The 27,716-nt window shown below is 39.9% G+C and overlaps 1 protein-coding gene across 3 annotated transcripts; it reads left to right on the forward strand.

Annotated features, from left to right (window-relative positions):
• Nucleotides 1-808: 808 nt before the first annotated feature.
• BST1 (bone marrow stromal cell antigen 1) lies at nucleotides 809-27,716 on the forward strand. Of its 3 annotated transcripts, none has more exons than XM_076335965.1 (9): nucleotides 809-1,204; nucleotides 4,936-5,065; nucleotides 6,142-6,277; nucleotides 6,765-6,847; nucleotides 7,422-7,498; nucleotides 10,470-10,562; nucleotides 12,408-12,494; nucleotides 12,925-12,984; nucleotides 27,121-27,716. In XM_076335965.1, exons 1-9 carry the CDS (start codon nucleotides 1,035-1,037, stop codon nucleotides 27,176-27,178), a joined length of 894 nt encoding a protein of 297 aa, XP_076192080.1. In that variant the 5' UTR covers nucleotides 809-1,034; the 3' UTR covers nucleotides 27,179-27,716. The 3 variants fall into 3 exon arrangements, with proteins under 3 accessions (XP_076192080.1, XP_076192079.1, XP_076192081.1); XM_076335964.1 differs by lacking the exon at nucleotides 27,121-27,716 and adding an exon at nucleotides 16,663-19,986; XM_076335966.1 differs by lacking the exon at nucleotides 27,121-27,716 and adding an exon at nucleotides 15,057-16,656 and having other exon boundaries at nucleotides 810-1,204.

The raw sequence follows: 27,716 nt of genomic DNA on the forward strand, positions 1-27,716 counted from the left end.
AATACGTGTAAAAAGTGTAGCCCTTTTAAAACAAAAAGAAACTGGTTTAAAACATGTTGCTTGCAAGCCCTTGTGAAGTTTTAGGAAGGTTGTCATGGTTTAACCTCAGTCGGCAACCGAGTACCATGCAGCCACTCGCTCACTCCTCCCCCACCGGTGGGATGGGGGAGAGAATGGAAGAGTAGAAGTGAGAAAAACTCGTAGGTTGAGATAAAAACAGTTTAATAATTTAAATTAAAAAAAAAATAATAATAATAATAATAATACACAAAGCAAGTGATGCACAGTGCAGTTGCTCACCACTCGCCGACCGATGCCCAGCCAGTCCCTGAGCAGCAGCCCCCCCCGGCCAGCTTTCCCCAGTTTATGTACTGAGCATGACGTCACATGGTATGGAATGTTCCTTTGGCCAGTTTGGCTGTGCCCCCTCCCAGCTTCTTGTGCACCTCCAGCCTTCTCAGTCGGTAGAGCATGGAAAACTAAAAAGTCCTTGGCTAGTGTAAGCATTACCTAGCAACAACTAAATCATCGGTGTGTTACCAACTTTGTTCTCATCCTAAATCCAAAACGCAGCACTGTACCAGCTACTAGGAAGGAAATTAACTCTATCCCTGCCGAAACCAGGACAAAGGTGTAGCATGGCAACGAGTATTAAGCAAACCTAAGGCATCATAAATACTGAAGTGGTAAGAGGTTTTTTTCTCCTTTTACTGAAATATATTGTAATTCTTCCCAGTTATCACCAGGTGGCAATATCATGACCTTAAAAGGCTCGTTTTTCTGAAGTGGGGAACAGTTAGGCACGAGGAAGTGATGTATCCCTGTGCTGCAATCGTTCCAGGAAACAGTTAGATTACAGTCCCCAGCAAGGTTCAGATTTCCGTCTAACTTCGTCTTTTGTGTACAGAGCTATAGCCAGTATTGAAAATACTGAACGTTAAGCCTCCAGGTTTCCATTTAAATTGTATCATTTAAGTCTCCTTTTTTTATTTAACTCTCCTTTTTTTTTTAAGAACTTGGGTTGTCAAGAATTCATGATGAAGAGCCTTTTTTTGTCTCTCTTACTTGTCTGTGTTCTGTTTATGAACAGCTTCTCAGAAGTGCAGGGAAAGAAGTGGAAAGGTGAAGGTACAACACAAAGCCTGGAAAGTATTGTCATCGGAAGATGCTATGACTATATTAGAATTGTGAATCCTGCTGTTGGGTAAGTTTTGCTTGTTTTTGAATTAGTTTTCTATGTTCTGTACAAAATGGTTGTTAATCAGAAGCCTGATGTTTTGCTCCTAGTCATGAAAGTGATCCTATTGAAGCCAACATGCTTGTAGCTGTCTGGAAACAAAAAAGGAACTTTGATGGATGTCGTATTAATAAACGTTGTGTAATTAAGGCAAGATTTTTAATCCTTCAACTTCTTATTTCACATTTCTCCCCCCCCTAGTGTCACAGTGTTCTGTAAGGAGAACACTGCACAGAAATGCTGGGGATGGTATGTCTGAAGTACCAAATCTGGCAGTTCTCCTGGGAAGACCAGCTTTACTTTGCATGCCTTGTATGTCAGGTCATGTGAGAAGGAAAGCACTACACTTTATAGCTATCCTGTGGTACTGAAAGAGACTGATTAGCTCATCCACCTGAAAAATCAAGTAGTAATCAACTGCTGAAGTATGATTACCCATGAGCTTTCATTGTCTGTGTTAATTACATAGAACTGGAGGTAAGTCACACACTTTGCTAAAATGACCACTTTTTCTGTCTTCCTTACATTGTTTGGACTTCGGTAAAAAGGAGAAAAATAAGAAGGACAGTCTCCTGGAGTTGTCCTTTATTCTGCCACTAAAATTTTTCCTGATAGTTTGAAGAGGTATTTGCAGAGGGGGCCTGGCTGGGTTCCTGCAGCATTGAATCGTGGTCTTAAACAGGGTTAGATTATGTTGCATAATATCAGCAAATATCACTTTCTTCCCCCAACCTCCCATTTTCAGTTCCTGCTGCAAAACAGGAAGATACAGGACTGAAAACAGGTTCATGGCTTTTAACAAGGCAAACCAACATGTTTCTTCCTAATAACGTTCTTAACTTACCAGAAGCGTTTTGGTTCAAGTTCCCCATGAAAGAAAAAATCATCCTAATGCCAATAACACGGTACTAAAATTTAAGCTGAACAATTCAAGTTTGGCAGATTTATAAACACGTCCCAGTGGAAGGTGCCAGTAAACTTTAAGTATAGATTTCTACACAGCTACAATACAATATATAATACAAACTATAAAAACTAAAGTCAGTTAACAGTTGTACAGGTATATGAAGTCTGGTCTTGCAGTAGGCTCTACATAGGTAGAGTTCCTGTTGGAGTTAACAGATGTCACTTCATTTATATCTGAAGCAGGACATGACTAATAATACAGAATACACTAAAATGAGCAACATAAAGGATTGTTATTGTGGAAATGTTAACTTTATTGTTAACTGATTTGGGCTTCTAGAAATGTAAATACAATATTCTTGAAAGTATTTCTATATGTCTCATATTTATGACAGTTTTGTGGTCTAATTAATTCCTGTGACAATTTCACAATATAATTTTAAAATTGAGAAGTCTGAACACACTCGTCAAGGTATTCTTACTCAGAATAGCATGAAGCCAGGCTGGACATCAGTACTGCTTTCCTGAATTAAGGCCCAAAATGACATTATAAAAATAAGAGCTGCACAATTAATTTAATGTGTTTTTTTCTCTTTTCCTTAGGTCTATAAGCAAATAGTATAATCTAAACAAAATGGAAATTTATATTGCACAGGTGCAAAACAGATATTCTAATTATTTATAACCCTTTCTGTTCATTGTCTGTTTCTTAATTGCCCCCAGGCTAGCTTTTACACAGGCATAGCCACCTGGATAGGTTTTGCTTCTGAATTTATGTGTAAATAGAATAGTTTTTTAAAAATACTTTGCTAACAGAAAAGCTAGCAAAGCATGTCTTTACACTGCAACATAGTTAAAACATAAAGATGTTTATAGAAACATAAGAAAAACTTTCCTTTACGTTAAAACAGAACATGCAAAATGGCAGTTAAAAGAGGCATTTTACAAAACATTATGGTCATGTAGAGGTGCAGGATTTGAATGAAAATCATATTTGAAATTTTCAAGTAGGAGTATGCTATATAACACAAATGTTCCTGTAGTGCATTTCCCCCATATTTCTTTATTGGTAGTATATAATGGAAGTTTTGAAAACATTTTTTTTAACTGACTAGTATGAAATAAATCTAATACGACTTATTAGTGTCTATTAAGATTGGAAGGAATTGTCCTGAGCTACAGTCCTTCCCCACCCTGTAGTTTCAAAAAGTATTTTTGCCAGCTAAGAAATTTTGAGTAACAGAGCAGAATAATCCTTCTGATTTACAAGCTGTTCAAACCTGGATGAGAAGACATGAAGAAAAAAATACAGTAAGTGAATTAACCAGAAAATTACTGCTGGATTCAACTGTCAAGAAAGATGTTAAGAGTTCAGTTGATCATAATTTACAAGTACTAGCATGAATAAGTGAGTGCTTATAGTAGACAGCTCTAGCAGAGCTGTATATATAGCAGAGTATATACAATTGTCAGGAGCTAAAGTTTAACAGCTTGAAATCAGAAATAGGGTGCAAATCCTTTTCTCAACTAAGGCTATTTAAACATTGGAACTACTGATCAAGGGTCATATTGCATCACTGAAGATTTTCAGATCAAGATCCCATTATTTGCTTCTGGTATATTGGTTTATTTTATATAGTTGTTGTAAGCATGACCAGAGATTACTGTAAGAGAATCTGTGGTCTACTTCCTGCATGGGAGCTGCATAGCTCCTCACAGTGGGTCCTTTAACTTTAAAGTATCTGTGACATTCAGCGTCACAAAGCAGCTACTTAAAAAATCTCACAAGGAGAAGCACCAGCAGAAAGCCCACTGTCTATGGATGACATTAAATGAGCAAAACATTCTAATGGCAAAGTTTGGTTTACTTACCAGGACTACTGTTGTTCTGCAGAGTGTTCCCAGCATAGACATTATCACAGCATATGCGGGAAAGATATTGTGGGAAAGTGGTGAAAGTAGCAATTCCCTTTTTAATTACTCCAGGCAGGCTCAGAGCTGTGACACATGAGATCCTGCAAATCCAGAGCGATAAGACACTTCCATCCCTAGATGGCCTGTCCTGTCGTTCCGCGGGAGATTATTGTCCCCAGCGCAGAGCTGGCAGAAGGGAACTGTTGAAGTGCACAGCCCAGCATCTTATTTCAGCCCCCCACACACGAGCAGTTTAAATGCTGAATCCTAACAGTATTCTTGTAGCTACTGCACAGTGACAGTGTGTCCCCCACACGGTCAGTGTAGTCATTCCAGCAAGGTAAAGCTGCATAATCCTAGGGCCTATATACACAGAAGGCATCTCTTTGTCAAAACCATTATTCTACCATGGAAACTTTTTAGTAACTCCTCCTGCACTTGAATCTGACATTTTAAGAGTAATTTTATGTTCCAGTAGCTTTGCATATTTAGCTATGCTTTAATTGAAATGGCTTTTTGAATATGGAACATTTCAAAGCAAGCTGTTTTCTTCACTATTTCTACAATGCTGCATAGCAAGCTCGCTGTGTATACTGTACCTTCTAAGACTGTTGTTGAATTACTATGTATTTCTAATTCCACACTGTAAATCCTATATTTTCATTGCTACTTCTTCCTAATCTGCTGCTGCTAGGAATCAGGAAAAGACAAGACCTATATGCTCTTCCTGGGTTGCAAGTTTTCTACCACCCCGACTTCAGTTTTCTATCTTAACCTTGTAGGGTTTTTAATTTGGGAATTTGAAGAAGTTATGAACAAATTACTTTCTTGCTTTCCTTTGAAAAAACAATTCTATTTGTTTGTTTCAATGATTACAGTGAGAAGAATTGTTCAGAGATATGGGAAGCATTTAAAAATGCATTTATTAACAAGGATCCTTGCAGCATTCTACCTAAGGACTATGAATTATTTATCAACCTGTCATTGCACACAATTCCACCTAACAAGGTAATGATTATTAATGTTATCGTAACAGTCCTGTGACATCCAGCAGATTTTCCATGACACAGTTCAAAATAGACCAAGAGTCCTTCTGTGGCTGACTCATGATTCATAATTTTTGGCCTGTCTGTAGTTTACAAACTAGGCTCAAGCCTGATGGCATTTTTCAATGTGTTTGGCTGCATTTATTTTGTGCAGTAACTTCTCAGCAACTTGTCTATTTTCATTCTACAAGGATCCCCCATTTTTCCTGCAGTGCCGGGAGCTCTATTGTAGTCCCTGAACTTCCACTTCTACTTTCCCTCAAGTTAGGTGCTCTGCCTGCAAAGATTGTGCCTGCTATCATCTTTTGCTTCCACTCCTCACAGCCAAATCCAAGGGCATTGACATGTTAAACAAGCATAAGCAGAAATGAGATAAGACGCCATTATATGCTAGAAAACAGTAAGCGTTTGATGTGCTGGCAATTGCACAGAACTGTAAAAGTGCAAAAAACATGGCTCTTCGTGCCATCGTATCCCATCAGAAAGCGTGCTTTGGCCTTCTCTAAAAGGTTGTGCTTTAAAGCAGTTTTTCTTCTAGCACACTTACTCCTTATCTCTAAATGATACAAGCTAAACCAAGAAATACTCCTGTCAACATAGCTTAATTCATGAAAGAGTTTTGCAAATACAGTAATAACAACTAGACATGATTTTTTCACACTGTAAGCCAACAGAGTAGTATGAGAGAATTCTGGTAAGATATATCTCACTTATAAATATGTCTTCCCTTTTTCTCCCTTTTCCTAAATCTGTCTTTTGAGGAAGGCAAAGCTAGGCCTAACTATATTTAATATAGGTCTATATCCATTCCCAGCATGGTATGAATGCCCCTCAAGCCTCTAGTAATCATAATTTACATCACTGTAATAACAAACTTTGTTCCTCTAAAGAGGTAGCTAACATTTCTGGTTATTAGCTTGATTTTGAAAGAAATACCAAAACATGTTTTAAACTGTTTTTAACACCCCATAATCTCATTGTGTCTACACCCAAGTGATAGTTCATTTCTTCTCTTTTTTTTTTCCTTTTTTTATATAGTCTCTCTTCTGGGAAAATAATCAGCTGCTAGTCAATAGCTTTGCTGGCAGAGGCCGTCGCTACATGTCTCTGGGTGATACTCTGTTTGGCTTCTGTGGAGATTTTCTAAACTGGTGTGGGCAGGCAAACAGCACTGGTAAGACGATGAGTGCTATATTAAACATCTGTCTGTAAAACCATAATGGAGACCGACTGCTGTGTTCTGGAGGAGCTCATTTTGCTCTTACCCCAAGAAAAATCAGATATAGCTTCACTGTCTCATTCTCTGCTGTTTTGTGTGAATATTTAACATTGCAGTCAGAGGAGCACACAGTGAAATCTAAACAGTGCTGCACAGGAGCTAAATGTCCTTCTCAGTCCTCTGAACGTGGAGCTCTGCATCCCAGGTATAGATTTAGAGCTGTTTCAGCCAAATTATTGAGTCCACAGAATGTCATTGTTTGTGTAAACTGCAAAGGATGGAAAATGATAGAAAAAAATACAGCTGTCAGCTTTCCAGTGTTATGTCAGACCATCTTGTATGTTCAGTGAGTAATGCAGGAATATATTTAATTGCTTTCTAAAGTCACTTTTTACGGTCGTTACCGTCTCTCTAATAGCACAAATCACATGCCTTCCTACAGGACTGGACTATGAATCCTGCCCTACCACGGAGGAATGTGAAAACAACGCAGTGGAATCTTTCTGGAGGATGGCCTCAATCACTGTAAATAACGTATTAGTGCTGACTTCGTACATTAGTGAGTGTGTCCTGGGTGGTTCAGGAAAACATCACTGGATCAACACAGATTTAAGTCTGTAACTGTGCTAGATTATTTTCTATTATACAAATACGCTTTTTTAGACTGGGTACAGTGTTGTAGCAAGGGGAACCTAACTTTCACATTAGCTAGATAATGTGTTAAAATTCTGTGTTAGCTTTGTTAATATATATTAAGCGTATACTGAGCAGAATCAGCACACTAGTTGTCTACTGAATACAGGTCGTAAGTGACATTTGACAGCCTTTATTCACAGATCAAACCCAACAGAGTGCCAAAATGCTTTCCTCCTATGCTGAAAAAACTATAGGTTTGAGAAAATGGTTTGAGAAGATGCATTGAATTCTTGTCCTTTCTACTGCAGTGGCCTTCTAGGGTGCTAGTTTGATATTATTTTCACAATTCTGATACTCTTCTTGGTAAAATTCTTTCCTTGGTCATTGTTGCCTGCAATACAATACCAAGTCATATGACAAATCTGTAAGATGAGTTCTGAAAAAAAATTGTTATGTATTGCAGTATGCGCAGCACAGTTCTGGGGTGATACATGTCTTGTTGAATGGTTCTGCAGTCGGAGGAGCTTATCCAGACCCAGGGTAAGAAAACTGACTTATTTATGGGTACAAGGTCTGATACCTGCAAAAAAAGGGTCAACCGGTTGTTCGGGTCTTCTGCTGCACAAAGCATGAGAAATGTAGCTGAAAGAGCCTGTTGCATCAAAGTCTGCTGAGTTGTGGGGACAACCGTTAATTGTCCCCAGGAATTAACATGAAATGGATGAAAACAGTCCTCTTGACTCCTGCATTTTACAAACTGCTGTGGCAAGCAGGATGAATGCTCTTTGAAAGCAGCCTTCAAGTCAGCCAACATACTGTGGCAAAATATGTTTGTCTTCAAAGATGGGTGTTACAAAATTTCTATTCAGGGACATCTCCAAGGACATCATTACAGGGAGTGTAGCCTCTGTCAGGCCTAGGAGCAAACTTGGTAAGTTCTATAGCGAAAGTGCTTGCTCCTGCTATTTCTCCATGACCAAGAGAGGAGGTAGTTTGAGATCCATTATGGTTTAAGAAAGCAAAAAATCTCACTGAGAAGGATAATAGCAAGGATTAGCTCCCTATTCTCCTTATTCCCTCATATATTAAGGACAGATGTATTTTCCTTGATTTACAAGTGTACCACTATGCAGAAGTTCATCTAAGCTTATATTTAAGATTTATTGTAAAAATACACCCTTAAGAACTTTTACTGAATATGTGGCTGTAGTGACTGCCTACCTTTGATGAAAAATACATCTTTCCTTACCTCAGCAACTGTCCTGTCCAAAGCAGATCTTAAAAAAACTCCATAGAGCAGATCCTGCTCCTGTGTGCTCACTGAGGACTAAAAATAAACATTAAAAAGTTAATTTTATCTCCGGATAGGAGAGAAACAAGAACCATCTGTTCCAAAACACCTACTACCTAGTTACCTCCATCCCCCAAAAGGTCCATCTCTGTACACAGCTTTCAGCTAATCAAGAAGACTTAAAAGGTCTCCTTGGGTTGGTCAGGTAGTCAGCTGGGATCAAGTCTTCTGCAGATGATAATACCTGGCAGCAGGTCGATGCCCAGAATCCCGTATAGAGTCCTTATTTCAGAATCAGATTCCTTATTTCAGAAACCTCTTATACATAAATGAATTCTTTCTACCAGTTCCCTGGGTCACCTATCTGGTTGTATCGTGACCAGTGAAATCTCCACCACTGGAACAGAGCCTGCCATGAAAAAAACAAAGCCCGTTACTCCATCTGTTTTCTTTGCTGTGTATCTTCTGGCCCATTTATGACTGAATTCATTTAAGAGATCTTGTTTGAAAGAGGCTTAGAGTTGGATAATTAATAGCAGAAGGTAATCTGAAAGAGCTACCTGTCTTCCTAAACATCTCTCTCATCTGTTTTCAGGCATTTCAAAGCCACTTCCAAAGTTTATCCTGCATTACAGTTTGTACACTTAAATCATCATTAAGTTACCTGTTACCATTTCAGTTAAGATTTATTTCTCACATCACTGCAAAATAACTTTGCTCATTCACACAGTTTGAATGTAGTTGGCAGACTTATTTAATAATATTAGTTGGTTCAAGAATTGGTTTACTGAAGTCGGTTGTACATTGTTCCGTCACGGTTTCTGACTCCTCTAGTTAAAGATTCCTTTATATTTTGGGGGAAGCTGCATTTTTGCTGGCAGTAATATATGCATGAATGAGCAAATGAGTTAAAAATAACTGGAATCTTTATTTTTTGTTATATTTTCACTATGTGTTTAAGACAGGCTTGGACACCTTAGACAGAGAAGCAAACCTACCGTTGCTGCTACTGGTCTCTGGTTAGCCGCCGCCATACCAGACTTGACCAGAGAGGGCAACTATTGGTATCCACCTCCTCATGTTCCACTTCTCCAGAAGTTTAAATTAACTTGCTAACTTCATGAACACATCTCGGCTGGCTGCCAACGGACACTGACAACCACCATGTGTCTTGTGCTTCCACGCCAGAGCACCAGTAGTTTGCCTGCAGGTACCAGGAGGACAGGGCGGTGGTCACATTGTCACCACCGGTCCCATCCAGGAGGTGACAACTAACAGTCCCTTCTAGTCTGGGGGGGTCTCAGAGCATTTAAAGTGGCTAAGAGACACTTCAGCCCAGATGTAGACATTTAAAAAGACCCATGATAGGCAAATCAGAGCACAGACCTAGGCTCAGGCTCAGTGCAGACACAGCCCTTACAAGCTTTCTGAGAAAAAAAAAAAAAAGAGTAATTAAAAGGTAGGAAATCATTACAGTACATCTTGCTGGAAGGGGTAGAAATCTGTAGCATTGAAATGCCTGCATCTCACAAAAAATTCAATTTACAGACATTAAAATAATCCTTTGGATTTGGCATCTTCCATTTAATGTAAGAAGATTTAGTTGCCATTTTATTGTCTTGTTTTAATTGCCATTTAAATACCTATCAAAGTCAATTTACACAAGGCAATAAAGTGGAAGATTCTTCCTAGGCCAGAGATGGACACATCTAGAAGTTTCTCCTTTATGGTCTTATGTATCCTAGACAAATACTTCATGTTACTGTTCCTGTGATTTTGTATCTGAAAATATATTTGTCTTGTGGCTGTTGTTGGTTTTTTATTTAAAGCAAAACTGTATTGTGTCTAAAAGCAGTAACTACAAGAATGACCTTTTTCTTTTTTTGCTAAGTATCAAATGCTTTTTGTTTTGTGTTTGCATTTGTTAAAGTTCACTTCATTCTGGTTCACCTCTAAGTTGTAACTTTTTTTCAGCTGAGCCCCTCTAAGATGAAGAATATGAAAACAAAACTTCTGATTAAATGCCTTTGACCTTTGAGGACATTCAGAATGTCAATCAGATTTTTTCTACTCTGTGTTGAGTCTGATTGTAATCAGAAGATATAAATGTAAAGCAAGCCCATATCCTACAGGAGTATTAGAGCTTTGATTACTGCAAAGAGAAAAAAAGATTTCTTTTTCCTGTTCTTTATAGTTCTAAATGTTTGTTTCTTGAATCAGTTTTTTTGCAGATTATGAAATACCTAATCTCCAGAAAGACAAAATCTCACAAATTGTCATCTGGGTTGTGGATGATATTGAAGGACCAGATATGTAAGTTATATCTTAAAAAAAAAAATCCATTTCTCCTTGTTGAACCTGTCTTCAAAATTTCACCTTAGTTTTGTATTTGGTTATATTTGTATAGCAGTTAAACTAAAAATATTTTAGATGCTTTCACTAACATATAAGGCATACTCTGCCATTCCCAAAGAGTATATAAATGCTAGAATTAGACAAAATAAAAATAAATTCTAATATTAGGTCTGGAGTCCACTTACTAGTTTAGAGATATGCATGTGTGGACCTCAGTACTTGCGTGAAGATATATCACCAACAGTTTTACTAAGAAAAGGGTCAGTCTGAATTTCAGATTAAATGTTCACGTAAAATATTTCTTTCGCCTTGCACCCTTTTCATTTACACCTATCTTAACTGTTTGGAAATCAGTAGAAGTAGGGAAATACCACCAGGGGGCTCATCTTCTCTCAATACTTAAAATCAATCCAACAACAAAAAGTAGGCTTTAACAGGTCTAATTCTGCTGTTAATTACATTTAAACAAAAAACAGATCAGTCCAAACAGAATAGCCTGTTGGTAAATAGTCAAAGACCAAGTGAAGATTTTCAACAGAAACACAGTGGAAAATGGACTTTGAAGTTAACAAAATAAAATAATTAGGCCTGGTTTGGGACTGATTAAAGGAAGAATTAATTCATTATAGCTTTTGTGGGGGCCCCTACAAATGTGCATAGACTCAGGTGTCACCATATCCACCACTGGTGGCTGAATCCCTGGTTTCATCTGCATTCTTAGGAGCGTGAGGCTTCTGTTCTTGCTACTCAACCCTTTTTAGTTATATCCATGAATTTTGTGTAGTTTCTTTTTCACATCCCATCTCTTCTCTTTCCTATCTCCTTTTGCTTCTCTTTCATCAAATTTTGGCATGGCCAACCCAGACCACGTATTTTACCATAGTGCTGTGGAGTCTATGACAAGAGAAGCATGGTTCAGATTAGCATTTCTCAGCTTTTGTCTTTAAATCAAAGAATCATACCTTTCTGGAAAAAAATATATAGCTCACCTTTGCAACTTCTATTACAAAGAAAAATTAAGACAAGCACTGAATGTTAATTTATCTTTCAGTTTGTGCTTGTCTGGATGCATGGGAATTTTTGTGTATTTTAATTAATTGCTTTTTACAATTAGTTTGTTCATCCTCATATGGTTTCTTTAGAGTCATGAGTATTTACTGGGGTAAGTAACACTGACCTTAATACTTGACATTGGTGCAAGTTTTAGAGGTCTCAGTAGGTTCTGTACTATGTCAAGCTTTCTTTTGCTAATTAGACCACAAAACAAAAATCAGTGCTAGACACAGAAGCTGCATTTAGGATTGTTTCTGGGTTTTTTCGTTCTCCCTGTGTTTTTCTATTGTTCTATATTCAAGACAGAGGACAAGCTTCTAACAAGAAGAATAATTCTAGTTTATTATAACCAACTTACACTGTAAAGACAGCTATCATCAACTTTAGCACCATCTAAATCACTGCCAAAGAATACTACAAATGAAACGTTTATTATTTTACAAAATTATTTAGCTCTTTTCCTGTTTGTCTGGTGAAATATTAAATGTGGGAATATTGGTTAATAGAATCTGCAAATGCTGCACAGGCTGAAGCCAATCTTCCAGTCTCTGCAAACTGAGTATAAAATGGTAAACGACTGTAAGCAAATGAAGTATAAATAGCAATGTACACCAGTTTTCTGTAGCTGTTAAGGAATATGGAAGAGGCAAAGTAATGGGGATTGGATTTACTTTACTAATTCCATCAAGTTCAGTGAAAGGAAATTAGATAATAAAAGTCTTGCAATAATATTAAAATCCTTTCTCACAGAGATTCCTGTGGAAGTCATACTGTAAAGATACTAGAAAACAGGCTGAAAACCCTTGGTTATGATGTCACCTGCACTGATAATTACAAGTAAGTGAAAATCCTCCATAAATGCAGAAGCACCTCATCTATTTTAAATCTCACGTTTTTCAGACTTAGCATTTTTAAGCCGTGCTTTAAGCAGAACACTACACCTTATTGTATAATTGTAAAATTAAGTGGAACATTGTATTTACACAATGTCAGACACAGAAAATGGCCTCATGTATTCCACTTCACTGTAAAATCTTTATTTGGATTGAAAATCTAAACAGCAGTTAAAAACACTGTTGAATGTCTGCAGAATTACTAGTTATTCACAGTAGTATCCACAGCTCTGGTTATTCACAGTAGATTCTAAGATAAATATCATTGAAGGGAAGCTTTAGACATGATAATACTGTTGAGTCTGTGTCATTTCTTCATTTGTTTTTCTCAGTTTTCTGCCTGAAAGATGCTAAATAATTGTATATCTTCACAGGTCTGTAATGTTCTTACTCTGCCTGGATTACCCTGATGATTCTAAGTGTACCCTTTCATCGTAAGTAAAAGAAGTTCAATCCATCCTGAGTGTCATTACAACCAAATAAATAACGCAGAGGTCAACAGTTCAACAGATTCCACTTCTATCATCTAATATATATCACCCATATGCAATATACAGTATTCTTGAGTTCATTGCTTACTGAGTAAGCAGTTTCTATCTACAAATTGTGCACAATTGTCTGTGGGCACCTGGTGTTCAAAATTAGGTGTTAATCAATTCTCATAGATCACACAATCACAGTGTATATCACTGATGGTATGAATGAAGTTTGTAAATACCAGTGTTCTGATGCAAAATCTATTACAAATTTGAAATTGTGTCCATTAATATTCTTCCTTGAATAAAGAAAATGTAGGTCAAATGACAACAGATCTAAAGAACATTTCTCCAGCTCCTGGAACTTTCAGTTCCGAATTTTGAGGAAGTTTTTTTTTAATCTTCCATTTTGTGTGCAAACCCAAGTTCTATATTTTAATGTATTTACCTTGAGCCAATAGGTTATCTGCAGAGAATGCAGGTTACATCCAAGATACAACCTTCTTAATTAGCAAGCATCACTCCCAAACTATGTTTTAATAGTTTCCCTTCCTATGCATATTTTTCTTTATTGTATAACATGGATTAAATGAATTTATGATGTATTTCAGTGAATTTACAGTGAAGATGACTGTTTTCAATTGTGTTTAACTTTCTTAACCTATATGCTGTTGCATGTATAGGTACATATAAGATACTGAATATTGTCGTGGTTTAACCTCAGTTGGCAACTGAGCACCACGCAGCCGCTCGCTCACTCCCCCCTACCCGGTGGTATGGGGGAGAGAATTGGAAGAGCACAAGTGAGAAAAACTCATGGGTTGAGATAAAAACAGTTTAATAATTGAAATAAAATGATAATAATAATAATATGATGATAATAATAATATGATAATAATAATAATAATACACAAAGCAAGTGATGCACAGTGCAATTGCTCACCACCCGCCGACCGATGCCCAGCCAGTCCCCGAGCAGCGGCCCCCTCGGCCAGCTTTCCCCAGTTTATGTACTGAGCATGACGTCACATGGTATGGAATGTCCCTTTGGCCAGTTTGGCTGTGCCCCCTCCCAGCTTCTTGTGCACCTCCAGCCTTCTCAGTCAGTACAGCATGGAAAACTAAAAAGTCCTTGGCTAGTGTAAGCATTACCTAGCAACAGCTAAAACATCGGTGTGTTATCAACTTTGTTCTCATCCTAAATCCAAAACACAGCACTGTACCAGCTACTAGGAAGGAAATTAACTCTATCCCTGCCGAAACCAGGACAGGAAAACTTCCTCACAGTTTGGAAAGTTGCAGGATACATAGATGCATAAAAGTTGTTCTCTAGTTATATTATTTTTATGCATAATCCATACGTTTGGCCAGATCCTATCTCCTACTGTCCTTTTTGTTAATACCCATGTAATATTGCAATGACAACTTCTGCTATGAAAAACCTGATTTGCTGTCCCTGGTTATGGCAGCAGAGAGGTGCAACTCCTGCTTACCTGCCTCTGGTTGTGTGGCAGTAGTGCTTCATGCAGTACAGAAAAGGAGGTGTATATCACTTTCTGTAGCATATGTTCAGTATTTAATACACCCTTACAGAGAAAGTGAGTATTCTCTGTTCCTGCTGGTCACTGAAAGCTTTTTCTCATCTTGTCATGCGACCACATTTATCCTTACATCCAAATTATATCCCAGCACCAACCTATAAATGTGTGATGAAAACAGTGGCATTTTAGATATCACTGATAGCTCCAGACTCCTTCTAGGTAGTAGACCATAGAACAGGCTTCCAGGCCTGTTACGGCATTTGTTTGTTACTAGATACCACTTGCATGGTGGATTAAAATAGGGTTTCCTTGTTTTGCCAGTGAATGGTAAGGCTTTTGTTCATGTGTCAAAGGAAAATACAGTTGTCCCATGCAAAATCACAGCTGTGAACGTGGTGACATTAACAAACTGGAGGAAAAAGCACTTTACAGGACTTTAAAAAATATAATATTGTGAACTCTTAACAGAAGATTTTTCTCTTCTCCCAGGTTTTAAATCATTTCCCTCAGAGTTTTGTGATGTGGGTGCATTCCTCAGCTGAGGAAATCTGGATGAAAAGGCTTTTGGAAACCATTAATGTCTTTTTCTTTCACCTAAGGGATGAGCATACCAGTTCTTCAGTATTACCACATAGCTCTTGCAGTATGTAAGCAGGGGAGCAGCTACCTCTTCCTTTCCATCCATGGCGGTACTTAAATTAACATAATCACTAGCATATTCTAAGCACCAGTCTCATACTCTCCTGGGGTAGCTACTAAGCAACTCAGCTGTTACCATCCTCCTTAGGAAAAGTTTCCTTGCTTCTTTCCCTCCTGAGCCTTCTATTCCCTCCTGTATGCATGGCAATGTAATAGCCTTGATTCACTTCATATCTATGCTATCCCTAATCAAGACAGAGCTTCCCAATCTGAATGCTAACTATCATTGCCTCTCCCTGAAATTTAAGTAGCTAAAATACTTCAAGCCAATGAATACTTACACTTTTCCACAAATCACTTCTCTGCAATAAATAACATCTCAATTGAAATTAGCTGCCCCTTCAGAAAGAGCCTTAAGCAGATGTATGTCAATTATTTGATGATTATCTTCTAGATCTGTTTTCTCTGTGGATGGATCCCCGCTCTCTGATGGTCCATTAACTGACATGGGAACAGTTTGGTCAGTAGTGGTATCGCTATTAAGAGCGTGTATCTGTTAAGAAAAGGCTTCCTTTGCATAGTGTGTGCTCAGTGTACACACGTTGCCATTTTCATACTTCGCAACAAGTAGTGAGACTAGGCACGCAGGCTCTGTTGCATGCCCTTTCACAATGGCTATTTGCTGTTACAAATAGCTGGCTGATAGCTGGCTTCTCAGCCTCCAGAGAATAATGTCCTGAGCCAAAAATATCAGAGTTGTGCAAGTGACTTTTTTGTCACAACTCCCGTTACAGCAGCAGAGTAGGGCTGTGTCAGGGTATCAGAGGGATGACCTAGAGGGTGCTGTAATTTACTTGGGGCTTCCTGGGTAGTGATAGTGCCCCTTAACTCCTCTCCAGACTTGAACTATGTTGCTGCTGAGTCAAGATTTAGACTTTGGCTTGTTAAATTGACACCCGGACGTTTCAAGAAAACTTGTAAGTAAAAAAATACCCACTAGATGGCATAGATGGCTTACAAACATAAGCAGAAAGAAATCCAGATGCAACCTATTAGTAGTGGTATTTATTACTTGCATTATTGCAATGTCAGGGAGACAGAAATGGATCTGGATACTATTGTATCAAATGCTGTAAAAATACAGACCTCTAGGACTGCCGCTGTCTAGAAGAGCTCTATGCAATCTCAAGCATAAAGCCAGAGACAGTAAATGGATGTGGAGAGACAAGGAGGCTCAGCTATTAAGGTAGAAAGGAGTGTTTCCAGGGTTTTGCACGCAGATATCCTGTTTATAAAATCATGACAGCCAAAGGGAATCTGGTGGTGAGCTCTTATAAAGAAACTTCTAACAGCACTTGGACTGCAAACTTCATCCTTGGCAACAAACTCCTGATATTTAAAAGAATTCTAACTCAGCTCTGTGCTGTGAACATCCTGTTTGTTTTCTTTTCTTTAGATCTGCACCAACAGCACAAAGAGGACCTATATCTTCAGGCAGAGAAGGCAGATGGAACAAGCTCATGTTTGTTTCTTTTGTAGGCTTTTTGTTCAGATTTGCTTTAGTGTACTAAGTTAATCAACTGAATCCGTGTCCTCTGTTTGCCTTAGCTGGCTATAAATTTGGCTTTAACTAATTTCTAACTGCACTTTCACCCTAGTTCTGGGAATGGCAAACCTGCATATTAAAACCCTGCATACTTCTATCTAGATACCAACTACTTTTAGTATAAAAAATTATCCTACTGCTGCTAGAAAGCCTCACCGTTCATTTCCTTTTCTTGAATAGAAGAAATCCATTGCTATTTCCCCTTACCCTTATTCTCCAGAATTAAACTGAGAATAATACTTCCTGTTCACATATTTCAGAAAGAAAAGTGAAACTATGCCTGTCATACATCTCCCACACAGCTTACTTCTTCGTAAAAATAATCCTATCATTTGGCCTTGGAAACTAAGTGTCTGATTATCGTGTTTTGGGAAGGGAAAATATGAATTCAGGTGGGAGAGAGCTTAGATTGCTGACTTAGTACAAGACATACTAGGTGAGACAGTGGAAAAATTAAACTAATTTTCTTAAGTAGCCCAGTACTTGGGCCAAACTTACCTGAAACTATCACATAGCGAGATTCTGGCTTGCATACTTGCATACAGTATTTTACCACATACTATCGATTGCTTCATCATCCACACAGCTGTTCCTCAGCTGGCTATTTCCTGGCCACTGGATAGCCAATAGTCAGGAATACCAGGTCTAGAAAGCTCCATGGGTTTTCCACCATGATGTGATAAGTAGATTTCTGGCATATCAAATTCAGATGAGAACCTGCCAAGTCAGACATCTGCCTGCTTGCAGTGAACTGAGTTAGCATGTTTCAGAATATATTGAGGAGAGAGCAGATGCCATCTTGAAGGTCTCTTGTGAATTATCTAAGTGTTCCAGCTAGATGTTCCTCTAAACCACGAAGACATCCAGCTACCGAGATGACACATAAATCTTGGGACAAAAATAGTTTTTCTTCTAGAAAATAACTTTAATTACAATTTTGTTGCACATTCTCTGTTAGCTTCTGTATTATTTATTTGTGTTTGTACTAGCTGATTGTCAGGAAACTGGGATAAGATGTTCCAGTTATCTCAGTGCATCTGATTTAGGACTACGTTTGAAAGATACAATATCTTAAATACGTTGTTGTTGCTTATTTGTCTGGCTTCCATTCCTGTAATAATCTTTAAATCAGTTTCAATGCAAATCCCTTTATATTACACACATAGTTGCATTTGCATGTGTCACAGCTGGGTTTGGGCTCAAGCTTGAAGGATTTTTATGTCTGTTTCAGACACTTGCAAAACTACTGAAATCAGAAGTTACAGACCTTTGTATTATGCTTCAAAATTGTCCGCTGCCCATGCTGAAACATTAATCCTTTGATTAGTTCCTTTAACATCCTCCTCGTTTTTTACTGCTTGTTTGATGCTGTCCTTAACAGCAGCTGCCAGAATAATAAGAGAGGTTTGCAACACAGACACAGCTCAGATAACTAAACCCAAGCAATTTTGATCAGTCTTCTATTTGTCCACAGCAGATCACATCATGATACATTTTGGGCCACAGGCTGTAGAGAGTGCACATGAGGCTCACGGATAGGTGTCCAAGCCATCTTTCAGTCTAGTGTTGTCCTACCCACTGACCTGTATATTATAGTGCGTGCGGGATTCAGAGAATAGCTTAATACCATTAACAAGCCATATGCCTCTTAGGCAACTTCCATCCACAAGCCAAGCATCCCAGCTGGCCAACTTTTGCTTTCCAGCCTATGAAAGCTTTCCAGCCCCTGGATGCAGTCCACTCCAGCAGTGCAGTCAGTGCTGGCCGTTACATATGATACCAAACACGCTGTAGGAAGTGCTAAATAATTCTGTTTTGAAAAAAAAACCCACGTAAAATACAAAGTAGGATAGATATGATTCAAATAATTTGAGATTATTTACTGCATAACCTTATATCAAGACCAACACACTCAGAAACCTCTTCCAAGGTTTTCTTATTTTTAATTTTCTTGCTGCCTTTCCCATTACTTCAACTCAGTAGCAAAGACAGCAATTTTTTTCCAATATCTTTTGAATAAAATGTCTCAGACTTGCTGGAAAAGCTTGGGAAGATCTGTAAAGATTTTTAGCTAGCCAACTAATATAGCTGGGAAAAAAACGGCGGCAAAGTTTTAGATACATAGGCTTCCTGAGATCTTAAAGGCAGAAAATTTCAAGCTGAGTGTGGATCGGTTGTTCTGAGTTTAATATAATGGTTTTAATATGTGCGAAAGAACAGTGTGACTGGCATCTCGGAAGCAGAGGGCAGAAGAAGCGTCAGCAAAGCGAGAAACAATAAGGTCATTTGTTACTCCCAGAGGGAGAGAGAGAGACATGAACAAAAAGTTGTGAACAAGAGAATCCCTTATATCTCTCTCTTTTTTATTTCTACATCTACAAAGTGTGTGAATAGTGCTATTTACACATATATTTTACGCATATGTGGTGAGAATCAGCTAGGTATGCCTGTGCTCTGTCTTGAACACTCGGTAGATGCTCTGATTAGCAATGTCTCATGTAACAGCTGTGCCAAATTTGGAGAAATCATAATGTCTGAAAGGCATCTGCCCTTCTCCGTAAACTCATGCAAGCCTGGTAATGTTCAGCAGGGTGCTTCAAATATAGATTCAAAATGTTTCAATCATTCATACTTATACTAGCAGTACTGCAAAAACAGCTGTCTCCAGACCTGAATTCGAGGGGGAAAATGTTTCACATGAAAACATTATGTATATCACTTCATTTTGATTCCAGTTGGATCCCACAATCCCAGTTAGATCTGTTAATATCCAACTACTTGTGACAAATGAAAGTATCCTGTACAGGAGCATTACAAGGTGCTCTGCATTTCTGCAGACAGACCTGTGGAAGCTACTGATACTAAGGTAGCATTTCCTGTCTTTGCCCATTTTGTGGATCACTTAAGAACTCAGTTATGTCACATTTCGTTCCTATATAGAAATAAATATAATCTCCCCTTTTGCTAACCTACTTTTTTTTTCTGCTGCATGTGTTCCAGTCATTGTGCCTGACAAAAGTCAAACTCTAATTCAGAATAATTCCTTTTTTCAGCATGTATGTGCATGCACACATATACATCTGCTAATTCCTGCTCTGTCTACTTTTAAATGCAAACTCTTGAGTGCTCTGGAATAAGAACTTATGAGAATAAAGCAAGGACAACTTGTTCACCTCTCTGCCCTTTTTATACTGCTGGTGTTTATTTTTGTCAGTTGGCTTTGATGTGATATTCAGCTGACATGACTGTGTTTCCAATCAGCAATCTCAAATGTAGTAAAACTTGAACTGAAACCTCAAGAAGTTGCTTAATACTTATTGTTCAAAGAAAGCTAACTTTTTTGATAGTTTTCTTTTCAGTTGGATAAGCTAGAAATAACTCTGAGGTATTCTGCTTCAACAACAGAGAGCAAAAAGTGCTTTTAGCAGAGCCAAGAAGTTTGGTTTAAAATAACTCAGTATGGGGAGGCACAGCATCTTAATTTAGGCAAATGTTAGGGTGGCTCAAGCACCTTACAAGTGTTTTTCTGATTTTCAGGTTTTTCCTAATTTCAGCTTCTGCTCAGTCTAAATTTACTTGCCATTTTATTTAAGAGGTGAAGAATATAATCTGCCAGATTTTATTTATAATCTGCAGGCATTTGATTTCCTGCAGTTCCCTGTGAATTACAAAGGCAAGCTCACAGGAGACTCCTGTTCCCTTACTGCAGCAGAGTAGTTTGTACAGGCTGGCAGGCAGAGGAGTGCAGGAAATGGCAGCCTGGGAGCATGGCACATAGGTACCCCCACACCAGAGTATCCACCCTGCCTGGGCAGTCCCTCTTCACCTACCTTCTCCTCTCTTTCCTGCCACCCGCAGCAAAGGTGAACCTGATCTCAGTTCAGATGAGTTACTTTGTATTTTTAGCAGTGTGTGAGTCGAAAATGATGATGTTGGAAGTTTTATAGAAGGAAAACGAAGGAGGAAATTATATTTAATAATACACATTGCCTTTAAGTAATAGGCACTGAAGTAAAGTAACTAGTCCTTGACTTGTGACCATTTGGCTAGGAATACCTCTGCGCTATGTAAGCAGTAAGTGTGGTAAGTTCCCAAAGTGCAGGCAGAGGGAATGCTCCAGAGCTGCCTATCTGGAGTAACTCGAGTTATACCATTAGTTACAATAATTAAGAAAGAAATAGTATTTTTTAATCCAGTAACTGTGTTTGCCTGGGCATCTCTTAGCGATTACACCTGATACAGTCTGATATCAGGTGCTAATGAGTGCTTGGATAAATAATTAACTAGGATTGTCAGGTATTGCAGGTATAAACTAGGATGATGTGTCAAAAATTTGGCAAATACTGGATCACCAAACTGCCAGAGGACTCTTTTTTTCCCATTTGCAACAGGTAAAGTCAAGACAGCAGTGCTAAAAAAATGACAGGTATTCTATATGATGCTAAGTCAGGCTGCAGGTGTGGAAAAGCTCCTAGGTCAGACTACACCATTTTGAAGAGCAGCAAGCGAAGAAGTAAATGAGCAGAAACAAGTATTCAATCAAAATCTTGCAATCTCAAATCCCAACTGTAGGACATGCTGGCCTGTGTCGTGCTTCATTCTTCCTTTTCCTTTTGTTTTAATGAAAGATGCCAGAAAATGCAGCATTGGTATTTCCACAAAACAGAATGAATGCCCTGGGCTTTCACCCTGAATTTTCTGTCACCACTGCCCATTAGCATGGGGTTAAATAAAAAAGGAGTGATGACAAGCAAAGTACACGTCATATATCATGCAAAAAGAAGTTAAGGACAGTAAGAATAACCAATAAACTTGGAAGCCACAGCATCAAATCCTGGACAAATATTTATATGCATGTATACAAAAGCACATTTTACACAGCTGGAAAGCAAGAAAGATCTTGTTTTTCAAGTTTCTTGTTTTTTGACCTTTGAACCATCACATGGATCCTTTCCAAATGGCAGATCTACCCCCTGTAGTTCTTTCAGGAGAATTTTTGCAATTTACACACTCCTGTGCTTGCAAAGCATACTTCTATATCAACTTTGTTTCCTTGGCCACCTCAGTGGGATGGGAGCCTGCTGGGTATTTCCCTTCAGAATGTGTGAGCAGCATAATAATTGGTACTGGCCAGAAAACAAGCGCTTGATTTCATGGACGTCAGTGAGGTTACTGCATTTGCTTTTCCTCTGCACTAAAACTAAACCTTGAAAAATGTCTTGCACAAAAAAAGTACAGCAACCTCGTCAGGAATCACAGCAAGATCCCTCACTGCTAGGTTATAGCTTTGGTATAGCTCTCACTTTCTTGCAAACTCTTCTATTGCAGCTGTTCCATTTTGTATAAATTAAAAATGTCTTGAGTAAAAAAATATTTTCTTCATAGCCCGATTCATGTTGAATGTATGATTCATTAAATGTGGGTCTCCCACTCTGCAGATTAGTGCTTTAAACACTATACCCTTGAATGTGGGGTTTTTTTTAATTTGTGTAGGACATCATTTTCTGACATGTCTAAATAGAAAGGCATCTCAAAAAAAGGCGAAGGTGATACAGAAGAATGAAGCAACCTGTTTCTTCAAACTGTTCTGGAGCTACTCCACAGCTTGTGTCCCCACTCCACCTCCTTCCCTACCCGTAGTGTGTTTGTATGTAGGGAATCTCTCGGCATGTTGCCTCGCGCCGTGAGAAAATCAATGCACAAACCCCAGGTATGGCTTTGTTTTGTTACAAACCCACCACTTCGGCTGAGAAAGAAATTGAGAACTGCAAAATGCAAAAAGCAGCACTGGTGACAGCAGAAAATTCGTCAGGCAGCAGCAAAGCTTAGGAAGCACCTGTACAAACACCAGGCTCTCCAAGCGAAGGGGAAGGAGCAGATGGCCCAACACTCAAGAGAGCCAGCAAGGGAAACAAGCACAGAAATGGGAGGAAGAAGCTTGGTCCAAAGAGGGAGAACATTTTGGACCCTTTGGGATCTTTGTTTGCAATAAACAAAGAAAAAATCAGTCATTAGTGTCTGTTAGCCTGTCTCACACCGAAGAGCACAGTCAGCGCTGTCATGGCTCCAACTGGCTACAAGTGAGCTCGCACAGCAACAAGCGGAGAAGAAAGTGCTAATCAGACAGACAAGGGGAAAGGAACTAGACTGTGCTAGTTCAATGCTAGACATTGCTAGCACAATGTTTGATGAGAGGAAAAGACACTTGGCTTCCTTTATTTCTCCAGTTGTGATCTCCCATTTGAAAGTAAAGGCATTTGGAAGGACAGAATAGGGTGAGACAGAGATTGTATTCTGGAACTCAAGGGAACTGAAGAGTCCACAACCATTTCTGCTCTATCAAATCCCTAATGGAAATAATTTGAGAAGGAAAAAAAAAAAAAAAAGGAATTGATCCTGACACAGCCATGCTGTAACTCTTTACCGCAGCTTCCCTTAATCTCATCTATTTCTTCCAAAAATATTCATCTAAGAGGAAGCATTTCTTAAAATCTTCTTGAAGTGACTGGTAGATGGGTGTCAGAAACTTTGTAAAAGCCTGAACATCGTGACTCTCCATGAGACACTTCTGTATGCTTCAGCAACAAATCTTCCAAAAGAAGATCCAGAAAGTTATCCAGAAAGGATATTTTCTTCCACTATCTAGAGGGCATTGTAGAGAAGATGGAGCCATACTCTTTTTCAGGGGTGCAGAGTGAGAAGACTAGGGGCAATGGTCAAAAAGTGCAGCAAGCAAAATTCTGGCTAAACTTTTTTAAAAAATCGCCATGAGGGTGGCTGCCCAGAGAGGTTCTGGATTCTCCATCCATGGAGGTTTTCAAAACTCCACTGGAGAACACCCTGAGCAACCTAATCTAACCTTGAAGTTAGCCATGATTTGAGCAAGTGGTAGGACCAGATAACCTGCAGAGGTCCCTTCCAACCTACATTGTTCAGTGATGCTGTGAGTCTTCCAAGAATGGCAACTACTAAATCTTTCCTTTCTGGAAGGGCCTGTTTTACATTGTACTGTCCCCTTTTTTATTTCATAATGCTAATGCGTAGCTGGAAAGACAGCTTTATTTTTATAAAATCTTTAGCTGTCCATAGAATTTTAGCAGTCAGTCATACTGGGTGCGTTTATTTTAAAACCTGATAGCTAACATGTCTTATCAAGGACATTTAAAATTCTAATTTAGGCAGCACAACTAATATTCCACAGCATGTTGCATTCACAGTCAACCTTAAGCTACCTGGAGATTTGCTCTTATACATAATTGATTTCAGCTATTGTCTTCAAGGAAAGATGAGCTAGATTTCCATCTGTCTTCAATTCCCTAAATCCCAATATCTTTGGAGACCTGTCTGATAAAGTTCTTTAGTTCCACTAGTTAATCATTAGAAAGCACGGAGATCTGTCTGCATTCTGCAAATCGTTATCACAAAATAAGAATAAGAATTCTTCACATAAGAAAGACACGGACCTGTTGGAGCGGGTCCAGAGGAGGGTCACGGAAATTATCAGGGGGATGGAACAGCTCTCCTATGAAGAAAGGCTGAGAGAGTTGGGGTTGTTCAGCCTAGAGAAGAGAAGGCTTTGGGGAGACCTTATTGCAGCCTGTCAGTACTTAACGGGGGCTTATAAAAAAGATGGCGGCAAACTTTTTAGCAGGGCCTGTTGCGACAGGACAAGGGGGAATGGCTTTAAACTAAAGGGTGTAGATTTAGACTAGATATAAGGAAGAAATTTTTTACACTGAGGGTGGTGAAGCACTGGCCCAGGTTGCCCAGAGAGGTGGTGGATGCCCCATGCCTGGAAACCTTCAAGGTCAGGTTGGACGGGGCTCTGAGCAAGGTGATCTAGTTGAAGATGTCCCTGCCCACAGCAGGGGGGTTGGACTAGATGACCTTTAGAGGTCCCTTCCAACCCAAACTATTCTATGATTCTATGATTCTATGATAAAGTTGTAGCTTCAGAGAACCATATAGGTTGGAAGGCACCTCTCAAAGACAAGAGTAGCTTTGCAGTGATGTAAGCCAGCTTGTCCTTACTATTCTCAGATGCATTTCATCTGGACACAGGGACTTGTATTCAACCAGGGTGCTTAAATGGTCCTTAACTCAATCTTCTTCTACTATGGGTAGTAATTTTCTCCCCAAAACTCCTACGTGGGCACTGTAGGCACAAAGACCCTAGGAGGCCTGAGAACAGACCTTGCCAGTGAACAGTGAGTCAAAGAAGGCTTTGAGTCGCCTCTGGTTTTTTGGTGTCCTTTTAGACTAGGTCACCTATGCCATTGAGCAGTGGCACCATCTTTTCCTTGGTGTTCATCCTGCTGTGGATGTGCCTGTGGAAGCCATTCTTGGTGCCCTTCTACACCTCACCAGTTTTAACTTCAGTCCAGGTTTGGCTTTCTTAATTCCTTCCCTGCATGTCCGTCACACACACAAAGCTGCCCAGGACTCCCCTGGTCCCATAGCTGACTGTCCCCCTGTGCTCTTGTCTTTCGAGACACCCAGGTGCTCTCACAGCCAGAGCTGGCCCTTAAGAGACCCACGCACACCCTTGCTCCCAGGTCATGTCACCTGCTCACCAGCTAATCTGGCTTGATCTCCGCTAGTGCTCACACAGTCACTCACACACCCACACTCACTCCAGTCACTGGCAGCATGGATACGTAGGCCCTCACACCCCTGTACACACCCGTGCACACCCAAGAACGGAGAGCCAACACCCAGGGAAGAGCTGGAAAGGAGTTTAAGAAGATGGGACAGACAGCCCCAGTCAGGCACAGGGCATGGCCAGCCAAGTGAACTGATCAGCCAGCTATTTATATGTGACTGGCCCTTTTTATTCCTGTACCCCTCTATTTACCACTCTTGTTCCTCCCAAATCACCTAAACCCCTCCTTTGTCTCACCTTTGGTTCTCCCCTTAAACATCCCATAATAAGTCCTGTGTGATCATGAACTGCTTTTCCCTTGCATCCCACAATGTTTCCCACCCCTAGGCAGCAAGCCACTTAGTCTGAAAGGTGATCTAGAGAGCTGCTCCGCATGACTCATCGTGATGGGTGTCATGCCTGGACAGTGGGGCTGATGACTCTGCTGCAACAGTCCTGGAAGGACTCCGAGAAGGTGGTTGTTCCTCAGGAGTCCTCAATTTGCGTTCCCACCTGCCCTTGTGCCCCTGTACTCCTCCGGGCTTGTGCAGATGGGCCTTTGATGGGTAGATGGCCCCTGTGATGGGCCTGGGAGGTGCCAGGCAGGGTATTATCTGGTCTCCCCCTCCTGCCATTGTCTCTCTGAGCTCCTTTGTGGGCATGCAGGTGACCTTTATCATATAACCTAACAGTCTGGGCAATGCTTCTACATTCCTCCCAGACAGTCCATCCCTGCTTCCGCTCTCCCCTTACACTTTCTTCCAACATTTAAGCTCAGTCAGGAATTCCCGCATTTAGCCGAGCTGGCCTCCTGCCACAGTTTCAACTTCCTGCCCATCAGGATAGACCACTCTTGCGCTTTGAGCAGATTATCTTTGAATCAACTCACTCTCTTGGGCTCCTTTGATGTTCAGTATCCCTTAGGGTCACACCTACCAGGTCTCTGGAAAAGCCACAGTCATTCAGTCACAAATGTTTCTGTCACACCGAACTCCAGTTCTGTATCTTTTTTCCTTTTTACGGCCATTTTTCAACATTTCCTAAGTAGTAATTTTTTACTAATTGTCTGTTCTGATGATAAAATTCCCCATCCTGCTGATTAACATCTAGAAATGAGTCACTGACTCCATGGATTTTGAGAAAACTACTACTAGATCAATTCATCCCTAATAAAATAGAGAAGCACCACTCCTCTACTGCACCAGGTCACTGAAAGACAATGCAGTCAGTGCTGGTGCCCAGCACCAAAGCATCGGACTGATCTGTCCTGGGAGGTCGATTTTGCATGGACAAAGACAAAGCGTGGAAGTGGGGCTGAGGCAGAGAGCTGCAGAAGGTGGCAAGAGCAGCTGGGGGTGTAGAAGGGGAATCTCCCTGAGCAACCCAAGCAGGTCCACTGGGCACTGTCCCATGCCCATGTAAGCTTATTCACAATTGCAGATCTGGCAGGTGATAGACAGATGGACCAGACCGTCCAGTGACTCACACAGGAATGAAATAGCTTTGTGCTGGTGGCCTTAAGACATACTCCATTCTGCCCTTCAGCAATGCACAAGTACTGTATTTGAGAAACAGGAGGCAAAAGGGTTGGTGAGGGAGAAACGACGTGGCGTGAGCCTGTGCAAGTGCAAGAATCTTTTGTCTTGATTGAAGATTTCTCATTTTAGGTGTTGCTTTGTCATGTGCTGCTGTGCTGGCTCTTTCTGGCTCTACAGTTCAAAATAGGTGCGTCGGCCTCAGGATGCAGTCTGGCATTAAGCCCTTCATACGCGTGCTTCTTCACATCGTTCTTGCAGAAAGCAGAAACACTATCATATTTGTTAGATTTTATCTGTATTGTTTTTTCTTTGTTTCCTTATATCCTCAACTTCCCCCACAAGTCTTGAGACGAGAAGCAGCCACACCACATATAGCCAGGAGTGCATGTAGGGTAATAAAAAGGTCACCAACAAAACTACAAGGCACAGTGGTGACATTTGGTCCTCCCACACTCTCCTCATGTGTGAGAACACATAGGAAAAAAATAGTACATTCCGGTCGAGAGAGCAGAATGCGTTATTGAGAGGAGACAGGCATCGTGCTTGTCTGCGCGGGCTGATCTAGCACTCTCATTTCCCCACCTAAACCCCTCAGCAGCACATGAAACAAAATTAGTAACTTCCACGTGGAAAAACAGGCTGCTTACAAGTGATAAAGATGAAAGAGACAGAAAGCCCCAGCAGCCTGTAGTGGGCAAACTGCAAATAATGACTCACGGGTGCCA

This window comes from Aptenodytes patagonicus, chromosome 4, assembly GCF_965638725.1.
Source record: "Aptenodytes patagonicus chromosome 4, bAptPat1.pri.cur, whole genome shotgun sequence".
NCBI classification, from domain to species: Eukaryota; Metazoa; Chordata; class Aves; order Sphenisciformes; family Spheniscidae; genus Aptenodytes; species Aptenodytes patagonicus.